The 18,970-nt window shown below is 37.7% G+C and overlaps 1 protein-coding gene across 1 annotated transcript in view; it reads right to left on the bottom strand.

The window, feature by feature from the left end:
- The window catches only part of WASL (WASP like actin nucleation promoting factor), a 51,901-nt gene that overhangs the window by 12,543 nt on the left and 20,388 nt on the right, over positions 1–18,970 (bottom strand). Inside the window, exons 2-6 of the mRNA XM_087766427.1 lie at positions 11,708–11,842; positions 10,372–10,458; positions 9,722–9,818; positions 5,582–5,605; positions 429–597 (exon numbers count right to left, since the gene is read on the bottom strand). Of these exons, the coding sequence (XP_087622553.1) occupies positions 429–597; positions 5,582–5,605; positions 9,722–9,818; positions 10,372–10,458; positions 11,708–11,842 (512 nt within the window). The remainder of the gene's footprint in view (positions 1–428; positions 598–5,581; positions 5,606–9,721; positions 9,819–10,371; positions 10,459–11,707; positions 11,843–18,970) is intronic.

Raw genomic sequence — 18,970 nt, 5'->3', positions numbered from 1 at the left:
GAGATAAAAATATGACTATGTAATTTCTGCTGTTATGACAAGTCAGGACCCGCATGTGTATTTTGTATGACAAAGCACAGCTAACCGGGCACAGCTGTAAGAATAACAGTGTTAAAGAGTTGACCACTGAGGCTAAACATGAGTCTGCACTGAGCTGACCACTTCAATAAGACACTTTTATGCAGCTAAATTGTTTTCTCAACTATTTTAGGATAGCAAGTTACTTTTTGTTTACAGTTGCAGTAAACTCCTCACCTGTGTATAAACTAACTTGCTTTTAACCCCCGCAGCATCCCAGCTGGCATTCACTGTAGTTCAGGTCACACACAACAGTCAGACATTTAAGTCTCAAGCATTTGCAAGTGTAATTGACACAAAAAAACCCGAAAACCACCAAAAACCAAACCCAAACTCAGAAAAGTCCTTACTGGAAATTAGATGGTGTTCCAATATCTGCCTTTGTCAATCTTCTCTTTTTAGTTTTTCCTTTCTTCTTTTCTTTGGTGTATGAAATATTGTTGACTTGTGGAGTATAAAATCTGTTAGTTGTAATTTCTGGGTTTTTGATATCAACAGTCGCCATTGGTAGATTTGGGCCTGTGAAGGTGAAGTACAGGATTTTTACTATTGTGTTTCAAGAAAGCTGTATTTAACCTACAAACTTTTTTTTTTTTTTTTGAGTGGCAAAATACTTGTACTGTAGCCATAGGTCTACATGCCGCATGCATCTGGCTCAGTTCTGGATGTCAGAAACATAAACCAAGTTGTTTGCTGAAGAAAAAAACCCCATGTTGCTGGAGCAGAGCAATGGCAGAAAAATCTTCTAAACTAGAATTTGATTTTTGCAAATTTGGCAAAGAAAGTAATCTTAAACTGAAGAGCTTTCATGTGCATAGAACACATGCAAGAAGAGACACATTAAGGTACAGCATAGCTACAATCCTAGACAAGATTAAAGAAGGGAGTGCCAGAAACAGAAACACCCAGCACGCCATTCCCTCGGCAGCACAGTAAACTGACCTTAAAGGAGGGGGAACCTTCCCTTAATAAGCCCCAAGCGGGAATGCTTTCTGTCATCACACACAGAACTAGAATATCACAGGAACTTCGGAAGGTTGCTCTGAACACACTATTGTTTTCAAATATATGACTATCTATGGAACTATTCACGATTTCTTATTTCTTACTCTTTGACAGGTTTGCAAAATAAATTAAAGTCCCAGATAAGAAACAAAGCTTGAAGAGCAGTGACAGTGAAAACAGCACCAAAAATAGAAATTAAACACTCAAATTATGAATTATGTTCTCAAATCTTGGTCTTCATTATAAACAATTCTGAATTACTACTCTCGATATTTAAAATCCATCTGAATTATACTCCTGCCAATTTTAGCGTTATATTACTTGCACGATACTAGCAAATAAATATATCTAGCATGTTTTCCATTCAGGTTTTTTAGTTTCGACAGAAGATCGCCCTTGACATAAGTAAGTGATAGCAGGATTTAAATACTAAGAGGCAGTTTATGCATTTTTCATATATATACACACACACACACACACACACGTATATGTGTATTTTTAAAAAAAACTTGCAAAAAGGATAAGTAATCTCATTCTTCCAAAACTGAAACTAAGCAGTTAATTTAAGACCAGTTTGGCCAGAAATAGTTTGAAAAGCATCTTCTACTCTGCTGTGAGCTACTACCAAACAGTTAGCAAAATAATTAAAACAAGACTCACGCATCCAGTCTTACTGGGCAGATGATAAAAATGTCTAGTTAGACTTTGATAAATCTGAACCTTATTTTGACATTATTGTCTCATAACTGCATTTTGTACGGGTAATTCAAAGTTCTCCTAAGCGTTCTGAAAGGACCAACAAGCCTTAGGTTTCACAGTCTGAAGTCCAAATCAAAAATGAGAAGGAGACAATACAATAGATAATACAGGTGACATTTGGAGTTTAACACCTCAGTGGGAAGCACCTAGTACTGGCCAGAACAAGAAACAAGAACAGAAACATGACACTGTGCTAGACAAAACTCATCTAAACCCATATGACAACTCCTACGTTCCTATAGTCTTAAAGGACAAGACTTAAAACTGCATTGAAACTGCAGGAAGAATATCTAAAGTGTTTTCTGCTAAGCAGAAATGCTTTGATCTAGAAATGTTATGATCTAGACAACTGTCCTTTGAGAATCCCAAAAAACCAAATTGACCACATACAACCAAGCAAAGCAATTTGTACTGTTAAAGTTACACTTAAAGTTAAGCATTAATTCACTAATTGCCAAATTTTATCAACCCAAAACTTAACAAGTGGAGTTAAGTAAATCTTCAGGATTAATTGAAAGTCTTAATTTCATTGGATTCAAAAACAAAACAAAAATACTGTAGGAGTTTATTTTCACTTTAATCGCCTATTATATTTTCTCACCATTACAGTCATATTTGTAGTTTCAAAAGCTATACTGAGGTTCAAAAAGAAACATGTACCTCAGCACTTCTAGGAAGTTCTTGATATTCTTCTCACAATTCCTAACAGTCTTTGAAATTATACCTTTTTGCATGTAAAAATCCTAAAGTAACCAGACATGGTTTTAACCATGTAAAGAAGCAGCTATTTCCAAACTGAAGTTTTATTCAGCTCAGCTGAAATTAAGGCCTGATAGCCTGAAACTAATTCCTTGATACCAATAATATTCATGCCAGAGATCACAGTAAACTCTTAAAAGATGAAAATTTTTCTTACCATCAGGTTTAGACCTTAGATGTCCACGAGGGATAAAAGAACCTTGGAAAGAATTGTACTCTTCTAGAACTGCCATATTTATATCCAGTAAAATTTTTCCCATCATAAAACATGCACCTTCCCCATCAGGTGTAGATAGCTCAATAAATGAAGTTGAGAGAGGCATATAGAGCTCATCGTTAGGAAGTACCTGACAGTACAGTGGCCTTAAGCATCCACTGATATCAACATCTGTGACATCTTCAGAAGGGGCTCCAGAAAATGTAGTACAGAACATTCTGAAATGTTAATTCTTTGTATTTTATATAGAACCTCTCTAAGCATTTGTCCCAGACTACAAACAGCCCTACAATAAATGCAAACTGTTCTAGTTAACATCTGAAACAAAATTCTGCCACATGGTTCTTAAAGATTCCCTCAGAACCTAATTCTCTGATAAATCCTTATTTCATCCAGAACACTAAGAGGTCAGTTCAACCACAATAACTCTTCTTTATTTGCATAAAGAGACCTAGCTATTACAAATGAGTAGAACATAAATCCCAGGAAATTACAGACTAATACATTTTACATAACTGTTAATGCCAATTTGATTTTAATCCTGCAATTCTAAAAAAAAAAAAAAAAAAAAAAAAATCTTAAATCCGTACCATTGAATACGTCATACAAAAAGACAGAATGCTTTTTCCATGCAGCTTCAACGTATGCAGAAAATCCAGACAAACAAGCCCCACCAAAGCAAAATTCCCCACAGTATTTCAAGCATGGATCATGTGAGTATGGAAATGTGACTGTTCTTGTTTTTCAGTTTTAAACGTAATTATGCATTGATACCCAGAACAAAAAAACAGGTGTTCCACTTTTTCTACAATAGAATTTCACTGCATATGGAGAGTAAAACAAAAACTAGCTGATCATACAACAGTTTTTTGTTTGTGTGTGTCCCCCCCCCCCCAGTTACATGGTGATAGTATATATCTGCTCTAATCTGAATTCCAAATACTGAAATGCAGAGTCTGTATAGAGTATAACCACCTGCAGCTATAACCCATGCCCTGAAAACGTCTCACCTGTGATTACCGAGGGCATGACCGCCCTTAACTCTTTGCCAGCAGAGAAACCAGGCATTACAGAATTTGACGGAATCAGAAAAGGAAAATGGACACGTTGTGAAGGAGTCTGTGGATGTCCCAGGGAAACAGTTTACTAAAAAGCAGAGATGCTCAAAGCTTTGACTAGTGATTATAAACCTGAAACACTGGGCATAAACCTGTGTCTTCCACAGAATATTCAGGATAAAGGCATAGGACCAATGAATACAAATTTAGTATGCGAGTATTTTTCCTCAAAAAAACATTGCTGCCTGAGGTCCTACAGGATGGAGACTATTTTAAGCACAAAAGTTCTTGCAGGCTTAGTTTTTACAGGTTTAGCTTTCTTAAATCTTATTCCAATCACAGACAGCAAACTAGACAAATTGATTGTGTTACTGTTGGCAACATTTACAGCAGAGACAAAGGCTAAATTTTTTGTGGTAGGTGGCACTATACAGTCACAACTGCTGTTCTCCTTCCCATCTGCTCCGCAGATATTGCTCTCAGGAATGCACTGTTCAGGTGAGCAGAAACAAACGTCGCTCAAGAGGCAGAACAGTTAAAACCTTCTGAAAGCTCAGAAAAGCTGGCAAGGCGATCATGGATTGTATTACCAATTGTTTCAAAACTAAACAACCCAGTCTCAGTTGAAGGAATCGATACTAAAAATGCCTGGTCTAAACTGATGATTGCCTGAACTTCCTCAAAACTTAATGTTTATGAAAAAGACAGAGTAATTTTTTGAGAAGTATTCCATGTGGTGGTGGTGGTAGGGCTTTATTTGGATATAAAAGGTATCAGTAGTCCCCATAATCCAGGATTAGTTAAGGATTACCTATTTTGGTGACCTACTGAGATGCTCGGCTGTCTTGGTTAGTACAAATTTAAGACTACCTCCTCAGGCCATAAGGGAACCTCAGATGATCAGCTGACTATACCCTTGCTCAAGCAGCAAACTAACAGATACAGTGATATGACCTATGATCTGGATCACCAACAGAAATATCACAGAAGAAATCACTTCTTAACTTCAGTGTGAATTCAGAACTACAAAGACTCCAAACTTGATGTGCATTTTTCACTTGATTTTAGAATAGATAGTAAAAATTTTTTAGATCAAATTGATACATAGTTTCGACTCCTTCCAACAATTTAATGAGAGGATCTCCTGAGGAACCTGTATCTTCATGCCAGTGAGATGTATTCCTGAGAGGCAAATATATTCAAATAATCCTTCATGCAAAAAAAAGTTTAATATTGACAAACATACAACACATGACCAAAAGGCTAGGTTACACGGTTAGCCAGATACACTGAAACTGAAATTTTATGGATGTTTTATGAAATCTGTCATCATTATACCTGCCTTTAGACAAACAGGCTAACTTAATTTCAGCATTCATTTCTGTGTAGTGATCCTATATATGCATATTCTGAAGATCAAGCAGCAAATGCAAGGTACAAAGTTTTCTTCTCAGTTTAAGCTGAAGGGCCTCTGCATGCTCCTCCAAAAATTCTTTACAAATGCCAGCTAAGCCACAAATCTTTCAAGCTACAACGAAACAAATACCAAAGAACAAAAACAAACCAAATATACTACCCTCCAGAATAAGTTTACTGCTTTTGCCACCATGACTATCCTGAAAAAGTCTAAACCAAAGGTATACATAATCAGTAAATGACAGCAGTGGGAAAAAATAAAATGCAGTGATTCATGCAAAAAGCTTACCATTTGGTGGGTCTCGTCTTTTTTCTGTTGAAAAAGAAAAAGAGCTATTTATTCATAGGTATCACAGGAAAAATTCATTCTAAATTTTAGTTTCTAGTGAAGCTTTCAATGACCTTGAACACAAACTTAAGAATCTATTAATATCCTTAAAGCCTACTTGTTGTGCAGTTGAAACAAAGCATTACAGAACAACAAAAACCCAATGTTAGATAATAAGCACCGATTTCAAGTGAGCAAACTGAGTAGGAGAATAAGAAAATAGGTATTGAGTTGGTTTCAGACATTTTGACTCCAAAGTAAGGTGAAATACTCAAAAAGCAGCTGTTTTGGTACAACAAATCAAAGCAAGATTTTTGAAGTATTATGCTTTCTGATTTCCACTGAATGAGACTGTTCCTTCATTTTTATTTGAAATGTAATTAGTACTTTTATACAGTATTGTTCTCCCACAGAACTTAAAATATATTATAATTATTTTGGGGTTTATGCAAAGAAAGTAGGACACAGAGGGGCAAGACACTTCACCTATGTTATCCAACAGGTAACTGAATAATACAGAACAGAACTAGAATCTCCTTAGTACTAATCTGATATTCCATTCACAATGGCAAACTGTTTCACAGACCATGAAAAATTTGGCTTGATGATTTAAAACGTAGGTGTAAACATTTCACACCTCGGTATTCTCAGCCTATAATAGTAAATAGTCCTTTAAAGGAGATGTCCCTCACTTACTATTAATTCCTATCCACCACATTTACCTACCCTGCAACCCACCACAAATAACATTTACCTACCCTGCAACCATCCTTCAAAACCCCCAGTACACAGTTACACTATTTGTATACCTACACACACACACTCTTAAGAATTTTGGATTTAGCAGTACCCATACGGGTATATAAAAGATTAATTTGTGGCCCAAAGATATGACATCTGTTTTTCTGTGGTTCCCACTGCTGACTAGAAAATACGAACTCTTGTTCTGAAGTGCAGATGACTTGACTGGAGAGTGGCGGGTTTCTCCTTTTTGAAAATGGAGACGCCTACTGATCCAAAACAGACCAACTTCACCAGCTGCCTGTGTCCAAAAAACACAGCTCCCTTCAATAAGTATTCCTGGAAACAAGAACAATCTCTGCTGAGACTTGAATCCAATGCCAGCTGAGCACTTCAGAGATGCCCTTGTCTCCCAGGCAGCAAAAACAAAAGCTGTGACCAAAGACGGAAAAAAAAAAAAAAAAAAATGCTCTCCATATTAAGTATCCAGCTTGAAGCTTATGAAGTGCATTAGGAAGGGCATCAGGAGCTCAAAGCTTCTGGAGGAAAAAGGCAGCTTCAGAGAGGGCTAACAGAGCTCCACCCATGAGCTACAAGTGGTCCATAAAAATTAGTCAAGAAGCCTCTTACTTCAGGGAAGCAGTTAAGAACAGGGCTCTGTTCTACAAGTCTCTGCTGCCCTTTTATGGCTGAGTGCTCAGCATGTGGAGAGGACACTTGTGTGTGCACACACATTAACATTTCTGAGGCAAGATAGTAAAAATAATAACTAATGGAAGAGAAACACTGTGTTCACCCTGCTTATCAGGGGGACTATTTGGGATCAGTTTACAAAGTAAATAGAGAGACTATTTAAGTAAGTCTACCAGAGAAATTAACTAATTATAGTAATTTCTTCCTAACCTAAGGTTAAGAATTTAATTGACTTAAAAAAAAAATAATCTGAATTTAGCTAGATGAAAACCAGCCTGACATTAAAAAGATAAAGACAACACATCAGTAATTCTTTCTCTGCCTCTCTCCCTCGTTCTGTTCTCTATTAGATATTTTGTACATTTGCAAGCTTTTGTACATTCTCTATTTGGAGTCAAACTTTCACCTCTCTGGAACTCCAGATGCAATTACTCAGGAGTTGTCTGTATACTGGAGTGCATTTCACACTGAGTGAGGAAGAGCAGAATACTGTTGTCTCTTCTTGCAGATGTTAGACAACATTTTCTGTACTCGTCTCAGCAACCATAGTTTTGTGAGTCAGAACTGCTGTTCTTGCTACCTTCCAACAACGTGAGTTTTCCATAAGACTCCTGGAAAAGTCTCCTACCAAGCCCTGAATGGTGTAACAGGCTGCTAAGTGATCACATGGAGTACTCATTTCAGTTGAAAGCATTGCTATGTTGTTCAGTTGAAAGCATTGCTATGAAATGAAACATATTTTGGAATGCATGGGAGTAAAAATCCCATTAAAACAGAAAAGCATCAAAACTACCAGACTATTATCTCTGTGTTTGAGAAGTTAAGATGCATCAGAATACACACACACACCACAGTTTATATATACGTTATAAATAATAGACAACTTTTCTGTATCATTTATATAATATATGTCTATGTATAAATTAATATATAGCTTATATAAGCATTTATATAAAAATAAATATATAAACACCAACAGCAAATCAGCTTTGACTTGGGCAAGTGCAAAGCCTCTTATTTTAGAAGCACAATTAGATACAGTTGCATCAATGACAAATACAGAACTCCATCTGGTGGCTTGACGAAGGAATCTCATGATTGTTTTCAATTCTGGTTTTGCAGCTCTTAACAAGAAAAAAAACTTGGAGTTTTTTGTTTTGTTTTTGCCTTTTTTTAAATTAAAATTGGCTTCAAGTTGTAAGTGGTTGAGGAGGGGGAGTTGTTTGTTAAAAGACAATGTATGGAGTGAGCTCATCCTACAACATGAGTTTGAGGACACAAACCAAGATATTAGCTCAAAGAGTAAACAAGAAAAACTTATGTGGCCCTGTAAAAAAAAGAAAACTATGTGGAAGGACAGAGGTGAACCTCTGTCCTGTGAACAGGAGGTTTGACTGAACCACTATTTTCAAACAAAGTTTACTATGGCCAATAATGCAAACATATTTCTTCCCAAGTTGTGTTTGTGCACTGTAGCACTGTGTTTTAGACACACAATAGAGTGAAACTTCAGGAACAGGAGATGCAAGCTGATGCAAGATTACTTCTACACAATAAATATGAGAAACATTATTAACGCCACTTCTTAATGACCCCACTTATTCAAATGAAACCCTATGAACTTATTCTAATTCTGAGCAGAAGAAATCTTAAAGAAGCCATTTAAGCTTCTGGAACAAATACTCTGCACCTGAGTCATCATACCTGAATGAAATCCAAGTGAATACATATAGATCATGTAGGTTCCCAAGAATACTTGCAAGGATGGCACTCCAAGGTGAGAACTTCCTCCCTTTACATTAGTCTACACTGCATTGCTAGTGCAATTCAATTCCAGAATGGACTACAAAAATCCATCCTGTAGCCTGAACACAAGTCCACGCTACAGCTTACAGCAAGCCTGAGCACATCCATGCGTTTCCAGCCTATGTTTTATATTACCTTATTTTTCATGGACATATGGCTGTCAGACAGGCAAGTTGTTTATGGACTCCCTGGAAAAGGACCAAGACAAGATCTGTAGGAAGCCTGAGCTCCCTTTAAAACACTGACCGTGTTGTTCCTAAGGCACCTTGCAGCTGGCAAAAAGCATGCTGTGCTTCAGACTGTCCTGTGCTGCTAAGGACAGTATAGGCACATTATGTCTTCTGTTCTTGGCCACCACCAAGATCACTAGTTTTGAATAAAAGATATGTCTCTACTAAACGCTGGGCCAATGCCAAAGATTCATTCACATGAACTACTGAACATACCAGATGGCAAAATCTTTGTTACAACCCACTTGGGCTGATTTTAAACAAATCAGTTATAAACAGCCCAGAGCTAAAAGAGGGTATAGTCAAATGTGAAAACAGCTTACAGAAAGACTTCTAGTTTTCCCACTGATAGCCTACCATTTTTGCTTCCTCCTGATTTATATTTTCAAACACCAGAACCTTGGAGTCTCAGCTTACAAGGAAACTTACAGCAAGGAGCACCAAGTTATTTCAGAAAAATATTATTTTTGCACAATAAAGGAAAAAAAAAGCACACTTTAATAACACAATTACTTCTAAATATAAATATGGCAGTAGTGCCTGCAGTAGCTTTCAGACATAGAAGTAGCTTCCTGACTCCCCCCAAAACAACATAAACAAGCCTGAATTTAAGATTAATTTGAATATTTACCAGATTTTCTCTGCCGTCGTCCAAGTAAATCTGTTACTGTTTTGCGGAATAGTTTAGCTTCTTCTTCATTAGCAAAATTAAGACCAACTTGACATGTCTGAAAAACATTAATATTCCCCCACCCATGACTAAGAGAATGTTTCAGAGGCTTTCTTAAATGTCTTCTTACACCTTCTGAAGGTATAACCAGAAAAAAAAAAAATCATCACTGCAAATTTGGAACCAAGTCTTAGTGAAACATTCTATCTTAGGAATGGCTGTCTACTAATCAAGTTTCTAGAGACCATGGCTAACAAATCTGAGCGAATTCTTGTAGGTTGAAATCAAAGGGGGGAAAGGAAAATTTGTGCTTTAAGAATATATGATACTTCACAAACATCATCTGCAAGTCAAAATGTAATTTTATTAAAGGGAATTGAAAAAGAACTGCATTTTATGCCTCAGTCCTATGGATTAAGTCTTCTAGTTGAGATACAAAAAAAACCCCAAACCTTTTATAAATAAGCTTAAAAAGCTTCAAGGAAGACAGGTAATATTGTACTTTTATAAATAATTTACAGAATGAAATAAAACCCTCGGTTATATTAAAAGAAGCTACTGTTCAAATAAAAGGCATTTTAAAATAGGTATTCAAAGACGTTGAGACTCACATCTCCAGCAAAGGTATGAAAATATCCTCTAGGACTATTATATACAAAGTTATTGTACAGCTCCTGCTCCCACAATAATTTCCCATCCTGAAAAGAAGAAAAAAAAAAAAAAAAAAGATTTTGAAAAACTTCGACGAATTGCAGTGTTTAACTTCTGTCACAATAGAACCTATTAAGAGTTGGAAGCTAAATGGTGTTAAGCATCTACCTTGCTATTAACCCAACAAATAAACTCAATCAAAATTAAAATATACTGGAACTTGTGGAAGAGCTGTGGAAGACTCTTCCACCAGGTCACTGTGTTCTGTTCAAATTCCTGGATGTTTTCAAAAAGCATCCTTCAAGTTCTACAGTCCTGCAGTGGTGATACTGGGAGCAGTAATAGTGACCAGTGATAGGAATACAGTGGTAACAGCAATAGCAATAAAGGAGACTTCCAGTCTCCTGTTATTACCTCAGGCTTGACCTGAAAACAGCTAACTTAAAGGGAACAAAAATCTCACCTTTTTAAGAAGTTTTACGTATTTAAATGACATTATAGATCAGCACCAAAGGAACAGGTTTCTCACTAAGTCTAATAGTCAAGTGACCAAATCACAAAGCCAAATGCAAGTGCCACCTCGCAATCCTGAACAAATCTGAGAGACTTCAAGTACTGAAGGCTGACAGAAAATGAGCTGTTCCTGGCTGCAGAGATAATGGGAAGCTTTCCAAAGTTTCAGTAAAGTCAAGTAGGACTTATGCTTCTCAGTATCATTTTTGTTATGAAAACACATCTTGGACACTTCATCTCTTAGTTCCCACTGTCTTGAGTGAAATATTATAATAGGACAAACATCTTCAGTATGAATGTATATATTGTGGAGGGAAAAAAACCACAACCTTCTTTGTCCTGCAGTTTTCACGTGCATCAACACATTAATCAAAAAGATTGTTTCCACCCGTACAGAAGACAGCACCTATTTCATTAATATCATCCGAAGTAGTGACACCTGCTAGAATTTTGACGGCTATCCATATCAGTGACACTATACTAATTTTCACTAGTTTGACTAATCAGATCTGTAGAGCACAGCTTCTGCGTGCCGTAAGAAAATTGTATCTGATATTTATTTCATCCATAAAAGCTGACATCTATGAAATAATTTAAATTAGAATACCTGAGAAAGTTGTTCATGCCTATTAATAAGCACTGTAATTGCACCGCTTAAAGCACAACAATTTACTTGAGAATTTCTGGGTTTTGTAGCTACGACAACCTACACTCATTCAATTCAAAATGGTGAATGAATACAACCAAGCTTAGAGAGTCTGAAAAAGAAAAAAAGATGCTTACCTTAATGTCAAATATTCTGATAAAATACGACCTCTGCGGATTGTCCTTTACAAGGCAAGCTACACCACAGCATTTCTTTGACCACATGGCATTGCGATCTGCTGCATATATTTGAACAACTGCTGAAGACATAGTCTAAAAAGAAGAATGCAGCTATTACTTTTAAGGTAAAAATCACAAATTCCACATTTCATTTTTTATCAAAGCATCTCTTAATTTTGTTCCTTGTTCTAGGCAGCAACTTTGATGATTTCCCAGGTGGTAACACAGCAAAGTTAAAATGACCCCAAATCACTTCTACACTTCAGATTTTCACTTCTACGCAAAATTTAGACAGTTTAAGAACCCAATTGAACTTTTTGTTCTTGCTCATAAAAATCAGCAAAGAGACTCTGCCTGTAAGAGGCAGACCACTAACTATGGTGGTCACACAGAGAGGCCCTACTGTGCAACTAAATTTCTTTCTGTTCAGTACTTCAAACTGGATAGAAATGCAATACTCAGGCTAGAACTGTAAATTACACAGTGTCTGGAAACACCCTCGGGTACTGGAATGCAACTGTCTACATTGCTTAATTGTTCAAATGGTCTCTGGCATTATTTTAGCCTATGCCAACTAGCAAACTCCTAAAATTCTTGGGCATGGTTTGAGAATTCACATGAGCTAGGCCGGTTCCAGTTGGCAACTTGAAATCGTCCTGTTTTTAAATTGAGAGATTTTAGTAAGAGATGAAGATTATTCCACACCAGATTGCTTCAGTCACTGGAAATGTTCCTCAGCATATTTTCTAGTATATATGTGTCCTACCTTAAGAGTCCCACAAGGGAATGAAAATTGGAGTCTGAAAAATATTTATTTAGCAGCCAAGTCATCAGGACATAAAGCTTAAAGGCTCTGTAATGGGACAGACCAGAGGCTATCTAGCCCAGGATCTACTCTCCAACAGCACCAGATGCCTAGGTAATATAAGCCTACACCGTTACACTATGGGAGTACACCCCCAGCAACTAGCAGGTTGGAGCTTAAAGCTCCCCTGAGCCAGCATACATGTTTCACAGCACATGTTGGATTTTTCCTTTGTGAATTTATCTACTCACTCTTCAGCCCCATCTGAACTTCTAGGCATCACAACACTGGGCGGGACTGTATTTCACAGTTCACTTATGCACTGTGTGAATAGTTTCTCTAAAAGTCTGCTACCCGCTAGTTTTAGTTGACTGTTCCTTGTTGTTCTTATACTAGGAGACAGTGTTAATGGTTTCATAGCTGCCTCTCCATGCTGCACGTGCTTTTATAGATACTTGCCACACCACTTTGCCCTGTAAGTTGTCTACTGTTTAGGAAGTGATACTAGTTTTAAGTCATTCTTCTACCAAGGAAAAAAAAATCATTCTACACTTTAATTAGCCTTGTCACTCTCACATGGATCTTACCTAGCCCTACTACATCCTTCTTTGGTTGGGGTTGAGACTTATGCTGTATGAATCCAGTTTTTTAGCCTTTTGAACATAGGGTCACAAGAATATTGTTTTCTGTTTTGTTCTCTATTTCTTTCCCTGTAAGTGAAACAGTTTTATTACCTGCTTAATGTTCCATAGTGAAGAAGGAGTTTTCACAGACCTGTTATAGTTCCAAGACCCTTCTGGAGGGATCGTATCTAGTCTGAGTAATGGGCTCCATAATAGGTTTTCCCCACCTGCTCTACAAGCATTACTTTGCCTTCATAACACTGACTACTTGCCAAAACAGTTGACATCTAGAATGCGGGCACGTCTTGTTGCATTATAAGACTATCCACTAATATCAATACCACCCATGTCACACTTTTCAACTGGTTTAAAATAGCCAAAAGAATAAAGTAAGTTTCACGGGCTTTTTTATCAAAAACACCCTTCCAATTTTGTTAAAATAGAGTCAAAGTAATACACCCAGACTGACAACTGCTCCTTGGGGAACCTTTAACACCTTTGCCCAAGAACTGTGATGTAACTTTCACAAGTCAAGATATAATTCTATTCCTCTTTGCAACCACCTCTTCAGAAGTTGTCAGACTGACTACTAATCTTTCTGATAACCTACAGAAAAATTAAAGCATGACTGATTGATGAAAACAAAGCTTTGCAGTTGCCTAACTACTACAACTAAGTGTAGAGTAAAACTCCTCTCCCTATAACCTACAGAGTAATATGAGTATTTTAATCATAACTGGACTTGTCAGATGAGTAAAAAGGGGCCCTTGAATTAGCCATACTACCACAACAAAACAGGTAGCTGACATTAAGTTGCAGGTATAAGAGATGCCATTTTCCCCTTATGTTGCAACAGGCAAAGACTTAATTTTTGGCACAACTGGCCAGATTTTGTTCAAAACTTCTGCTAACAGCTCTCTCTCTCATTTCTCTAATATAATCTCATTGTTAAACTGATAATCTTGTAGGCACAAGACAACAAAAAGGAGCACAGGTGGGCCATTCTACAGTTGTAATGAAGGCATCACATTCAACCACGGCAACTATCCCCCTGTCCGTGCAAGAAACCTTCTCAACCCTCCAAAACAAGTCCAGCTCTCCTAACCTCCTCCCAAGAGAACTTACCCACAGAAATGGGTGGTCTTGGCAGGAATTATACAACTTAAATTCAAGGCACAGAAGACAGTGTCAAGAAAGGGCTCCCTATGCATTGCTTCCTATCGTATCTAGCAGCAAAAGCACCAACTGGATTATCTGGGCAAACCAGTAACTGTCATAACTCAATGATGATTGTGTATAAAATCTTGAACCAGCACCTACCCCATGAGGAGACAGAAGAGTATTACGCAAAACGAGTGTGTCCTCATTCTGCATAATCATAACAGATTTAAGGTACACTTGGATACCTTATGAGTAGAGCTTAATTTACAAGTTAGAGGACGATTTCCCTGAATCTGAAGTAGGTGTTGTTTTGAGGCCTACCAAGCTTACGAGTTCAATTACACTTTAACTTACTCATTAGCATTGTATGAGTTCCTAGTGTTGACAGACTGCGATGAGGCTTTCACATGTTGGAACATATAACTACAAATTCCACTGTTACCCCACTATCATTTTTTTACTAAAAGGACAATACAGGAAAAAATACAAGGTGTATTTTTGTGGGGAGAAGAACAATAAAATCCAACTCATTTTACTTCAGCCACTGTTCATTTTCATCATGCAGAGCAGTGGTGCCATGCTTTATGCTATTCAGCTTCTGGAAGACATGTGGCAAAAATATTTAATTCTCTACAGCATTTGGAAACTTACAAACTTATCAGCAAAATTTAAAACTTGAGAAAATATATGAACCATTAACTTCATTTACTGCTATTCATTATGAATCCTAGCCACATAAATTCAATTAAAAAAAAAATTCAACTTTAATTGCAGAATTGCAGCATCTGAGAACATTTATGCAGATACCATAATTTGAGCATTCTACTGCATTTTCTGAATGAGCATTCACTTTGTCTATTTTGAAGCCAATTAATACACCCAGCTCAGTTTCTCACAGCATTCTTGAAGATAACATTGCATTTAAAAGTATGGGTTCTTTAAAACTATATGTAAATATTTCTTCACAAGAGGTCACACCACCAATTTTACAGACAGAATTGAACAGGACTGCCATGAAATACTCAATGTAATTCATGCATTTTTTCAGAGATACAGTAAGTTGATTTGTTACTTAATACCTAAAGTTATTACTGTATTTTCAGGAGGAGGATTTTGAAGTTGGCACTACTCTTTGCTTAACAGTTTTGGCAAGGACCTTGCCCTTTTTAATATATCTATCTACTTTGAAAAGGTGCATTGGGGAAAGAAATAAGGTAGCCCACCAAAAACTGATGGGCCATGGAAATGAGAATCAAACCCCCTCAGTTCCCTTTATTTTTTCCACAGTGAACCTCCAGCTGGAGGACACGCCATTGATTCCAGGGACTTGTCACACCCCTCAAACTGATAAGCTATGAAGCAATAAGTCTGGTGGTGTCAGCTGTACACTGGCTGCCTCACGGGCAGAGCTGGTCTCATCCCTGGACATACACGCTGCAGGATATACGGTATCAACAAACGGCTCACGAAAACACCTTCTGCCTGTAAAAGGTAGCCACAACTAGTCATTGCACATTTGTAGAATGCGATCACAGCAGCCACTGATAGTTTCCAACTGGGCAGCAGATAGCTGTGTACTTGATCAGCTTCTGGTGTGAACATTTGCTGCAGTAGCCTGTCAAGTTAATGACTTGCCGTAACTCAGTGTTTCTCAAAAACAGTACAGCAAGCCAACAGTCAGTGGCACATCTCATCACAAGAAAGAGCCATCACACTAGATTGCTTGTGGTTGACACGGATTGTGAAAAGCTAAGAAATTACAGGAAACTACAGACATTAAAACATAGCAGGCCAAAAGTCACAACAAAGAGCAAGCAGCAAGATTAAGGCTGTAAAAGGATGTTCAGCGACCTCAGTATACACCAGAACAGAAAGCATTTCAAGACCCATCAGGATGTTTTTTGTAGTGTTCCCGTACAGCTGACAACTGCTTGTGGTGCAAAGATCAAAGACTCGTAAAATGACTTTGGTTGGATGTGACCTCTGTAAGTCTTCCAGGTCCAACCTCCTGCTCACAGCAAGAGTAATTAAAAGTTCAAGTTGCTTAAGGTCCTGTCCAGTTAAGTTTAAAGGCTGCAAATCACCTCTGGGAAACCTGCTCCAGTGCTTAATCACTCCCATTTTAGTGCTTGTAAAAATGCAACCAAGTTTAATGTGTTCTTCTGATAGTTCAGTATTGTTATGTGTTACATGTTGACAGTACTACTGAAGACACACTAGCAGTGATTTTCAATCTTTTTCCAATTTTAGGAGTCACACTTTTCGCAAAAAAGGTGCAGAACCCCTCACCCATATGTAATTTAATTGCACACGACTTTTCTTAGTTATCCTTCCCAGCCCCTGGAAGCTTCTTACAAATAAAACTGGGGAAAAAAAAAGACCTGGTAATGTAATGTAAGAATACAAGTAGTAGCAGTTGTTTCCAAGCAAAGTAGCCTCTTGAAAAAAAACATGCTGATACAATGCCTGTAGCTTCTTCACAAAATCAGTCTGAAGACTTTCGGCCTGAAAGTCACAGTGAACACAATTAGCTATTTTAAGACTTTTGTGGAAAAAAAAAAAAAAAAAAAAAAGCTATGGTGAATAGTTGCGTGCAATCCAAACCCTGTAAAAATAGAAATCAGTATTTCTATTACGTTTTCCTTACAGTAGGTGTCTGGAAAAGTTGTCCTGATCAATACTACAGCTGGTGAGAAGGAAATGCCTGCGGCAGGCATTTTTTAAGACCTACTAGGTGGAAATCCTTATTATGGCTAAGCCAACATGCTGAAGCCTGACCAGGTGATGCTGAGTGCTCCCAGGTCACTCATTTCTTCTTTGATACAAGACCAGGAAGATAGCCCGCAGTTTGCTTCTAGGGTGACTGTTCAAGAATAAAAGGCTGTTGCTATTTGTTGACATTAAAACAGTGGTAAGTAGTAGTCTTCCTCAGACAGCAGGGTTCAGGAACAGAGACATGCTAACATCAAGTACCACTTCACTGTGGAAAACGCTTAGGGAGGTGTAACTCAAATCTTGACCACAACAAGCACAGGAAGCGTTGGTACCAAGGCAATCTCTAACAGCCTAGCATTACCTGACTCATGGAAGAAGATATGGAAACTCATTAAGACTCATGAATGAGAAAGACAGGAAGCAGAAGTGAGAATGCAGCATAGCTAACTCTAAGAAATCACGACTAATCCACAGAAAATTACGCAGTTGGAACTCAGTGGTTGACACTTCCTGCTCTAGATTACAAGTATCCTACAGAAAAAAAAAAACCAAAATATAGCACTGACCAGTCAAGCAGAAATATTGCTTGAAATATTAGTTTATCTCAAAAAAAGCTTATGTTCAAGCAATTGCACATTTAAATGTCAATACTTTAATAAATTCGTGTTATTCAAAACAAACAAAATTGGAGTTAGACAGTGATAATACCTTCCTGTTCTGCAATTACCTTTTCTTCAGTGTCAAATATACGGAGCTTCCAAAAAACATTTCTGCAGTGTGCAACACAGCTATGCATTTTATTTCATCACTCGTAATGCAGAAACATAAGCAAAACCTGCTGCAGGGACCAGATGCTGGAACCTCCTCCCCTTCTCAAGGGAAGGCCTTTGGTGGCCTACACAACCAAGCTCTGCTCACTCTTTCTGGCAGTTTCATTTCCTTGCTGCACAGTGGCCCCGTAAAGAGAAAAACGTAGCTATTTTCTTGGCATTGAGGGCGTCTCCTGCCATGTGGGAACAGCATGTTCCCTTCCTGCTAGGAAGGGCTGATAACCCACTTCCAGGGTGAATGTTCTCATCACCACGCAATCCTACAGAAGGGACGCACTGCAATCTCCTCCAACGGTGCTTTTAAATGAACTGAATAGGCCTGCCACTATTCAGATGTTCCCTAACTAATTAGGCCACGTAAACAACATGCAAGAACGCTTCCCTAACAATTTCCACATTATAAGTAGCAGAGGCATTTGCTAGAGTAGACAAAAATATTTCCTAGCACTTTCACAGAAACTTAGAAAACTTGAGTTTAATTACGTTCAGAATCCTACAATATTTATTAGCCTGAACAGTAGGCAATCCAACCCTCTGAAGCGTGGGTGTCTAGTACGACGGTTTAGGTGCAAATCAGGCATAACAGCAAGAAATACAAATACAAAGCAACGCCTTCACCAAATTTTAAAGGTCCCAATAAGCATTCACAAGTGTCAACTTGTAATCAGTTACTTTTGCAGTTTTAGACAGGAAGGGATGGAGATAGGAAGAGAGAGCACAAGGAGAGAGAAAAGACTAGTGACATTAAAGGCAGACTGCTTTTGCTTCCTGCTGCCACCTTCATCTGAGGGACCACAAGGATTATGGCCCCAGACGACAGAAGAATAAGTACAACAGATGCATCTGACTGTCTTTTTAGCCTTTCTCCCCTTAAGACCAGTGGCTCAGGCTACTTATGGTTACTGCATCTTATACAAGAGTTTGATGATACTGTCTTGATAGTACACACACACACTTTTCTGCGGATAAAAATACTTTTATGTGGATAAAAATACTTTTCAAGGACTCCACAATATTTTGACTACGAAATTACAGTTCAGTAAGTTAGATTTTGCAACTCTCAGACTGCCTTATAATTTATGTCTTC

The sequence above is a fragment of the Nipponia nippon genome, unplaced genomic scaffold, assembly GCF_047370975.1.
Source record: "Nipponia nippon isolate SJK-2023a ecotype South Korea unplaced genomic scaffold, ASM4737097v1 scaffold_3, whole genome shotgun sequence".
Taxonomy (NCBI): Eukaryota; Metazoa; Chordata; class Aves; order Pelecaniformes; family Threskiornithidae; genus Nipponia; species Nipponia nippon.
The sequence above is the reverse complement of the archived record's forward strand: the minus strand, read 5'-3'. Positions and strand labels throughout refer to the sequence as shown.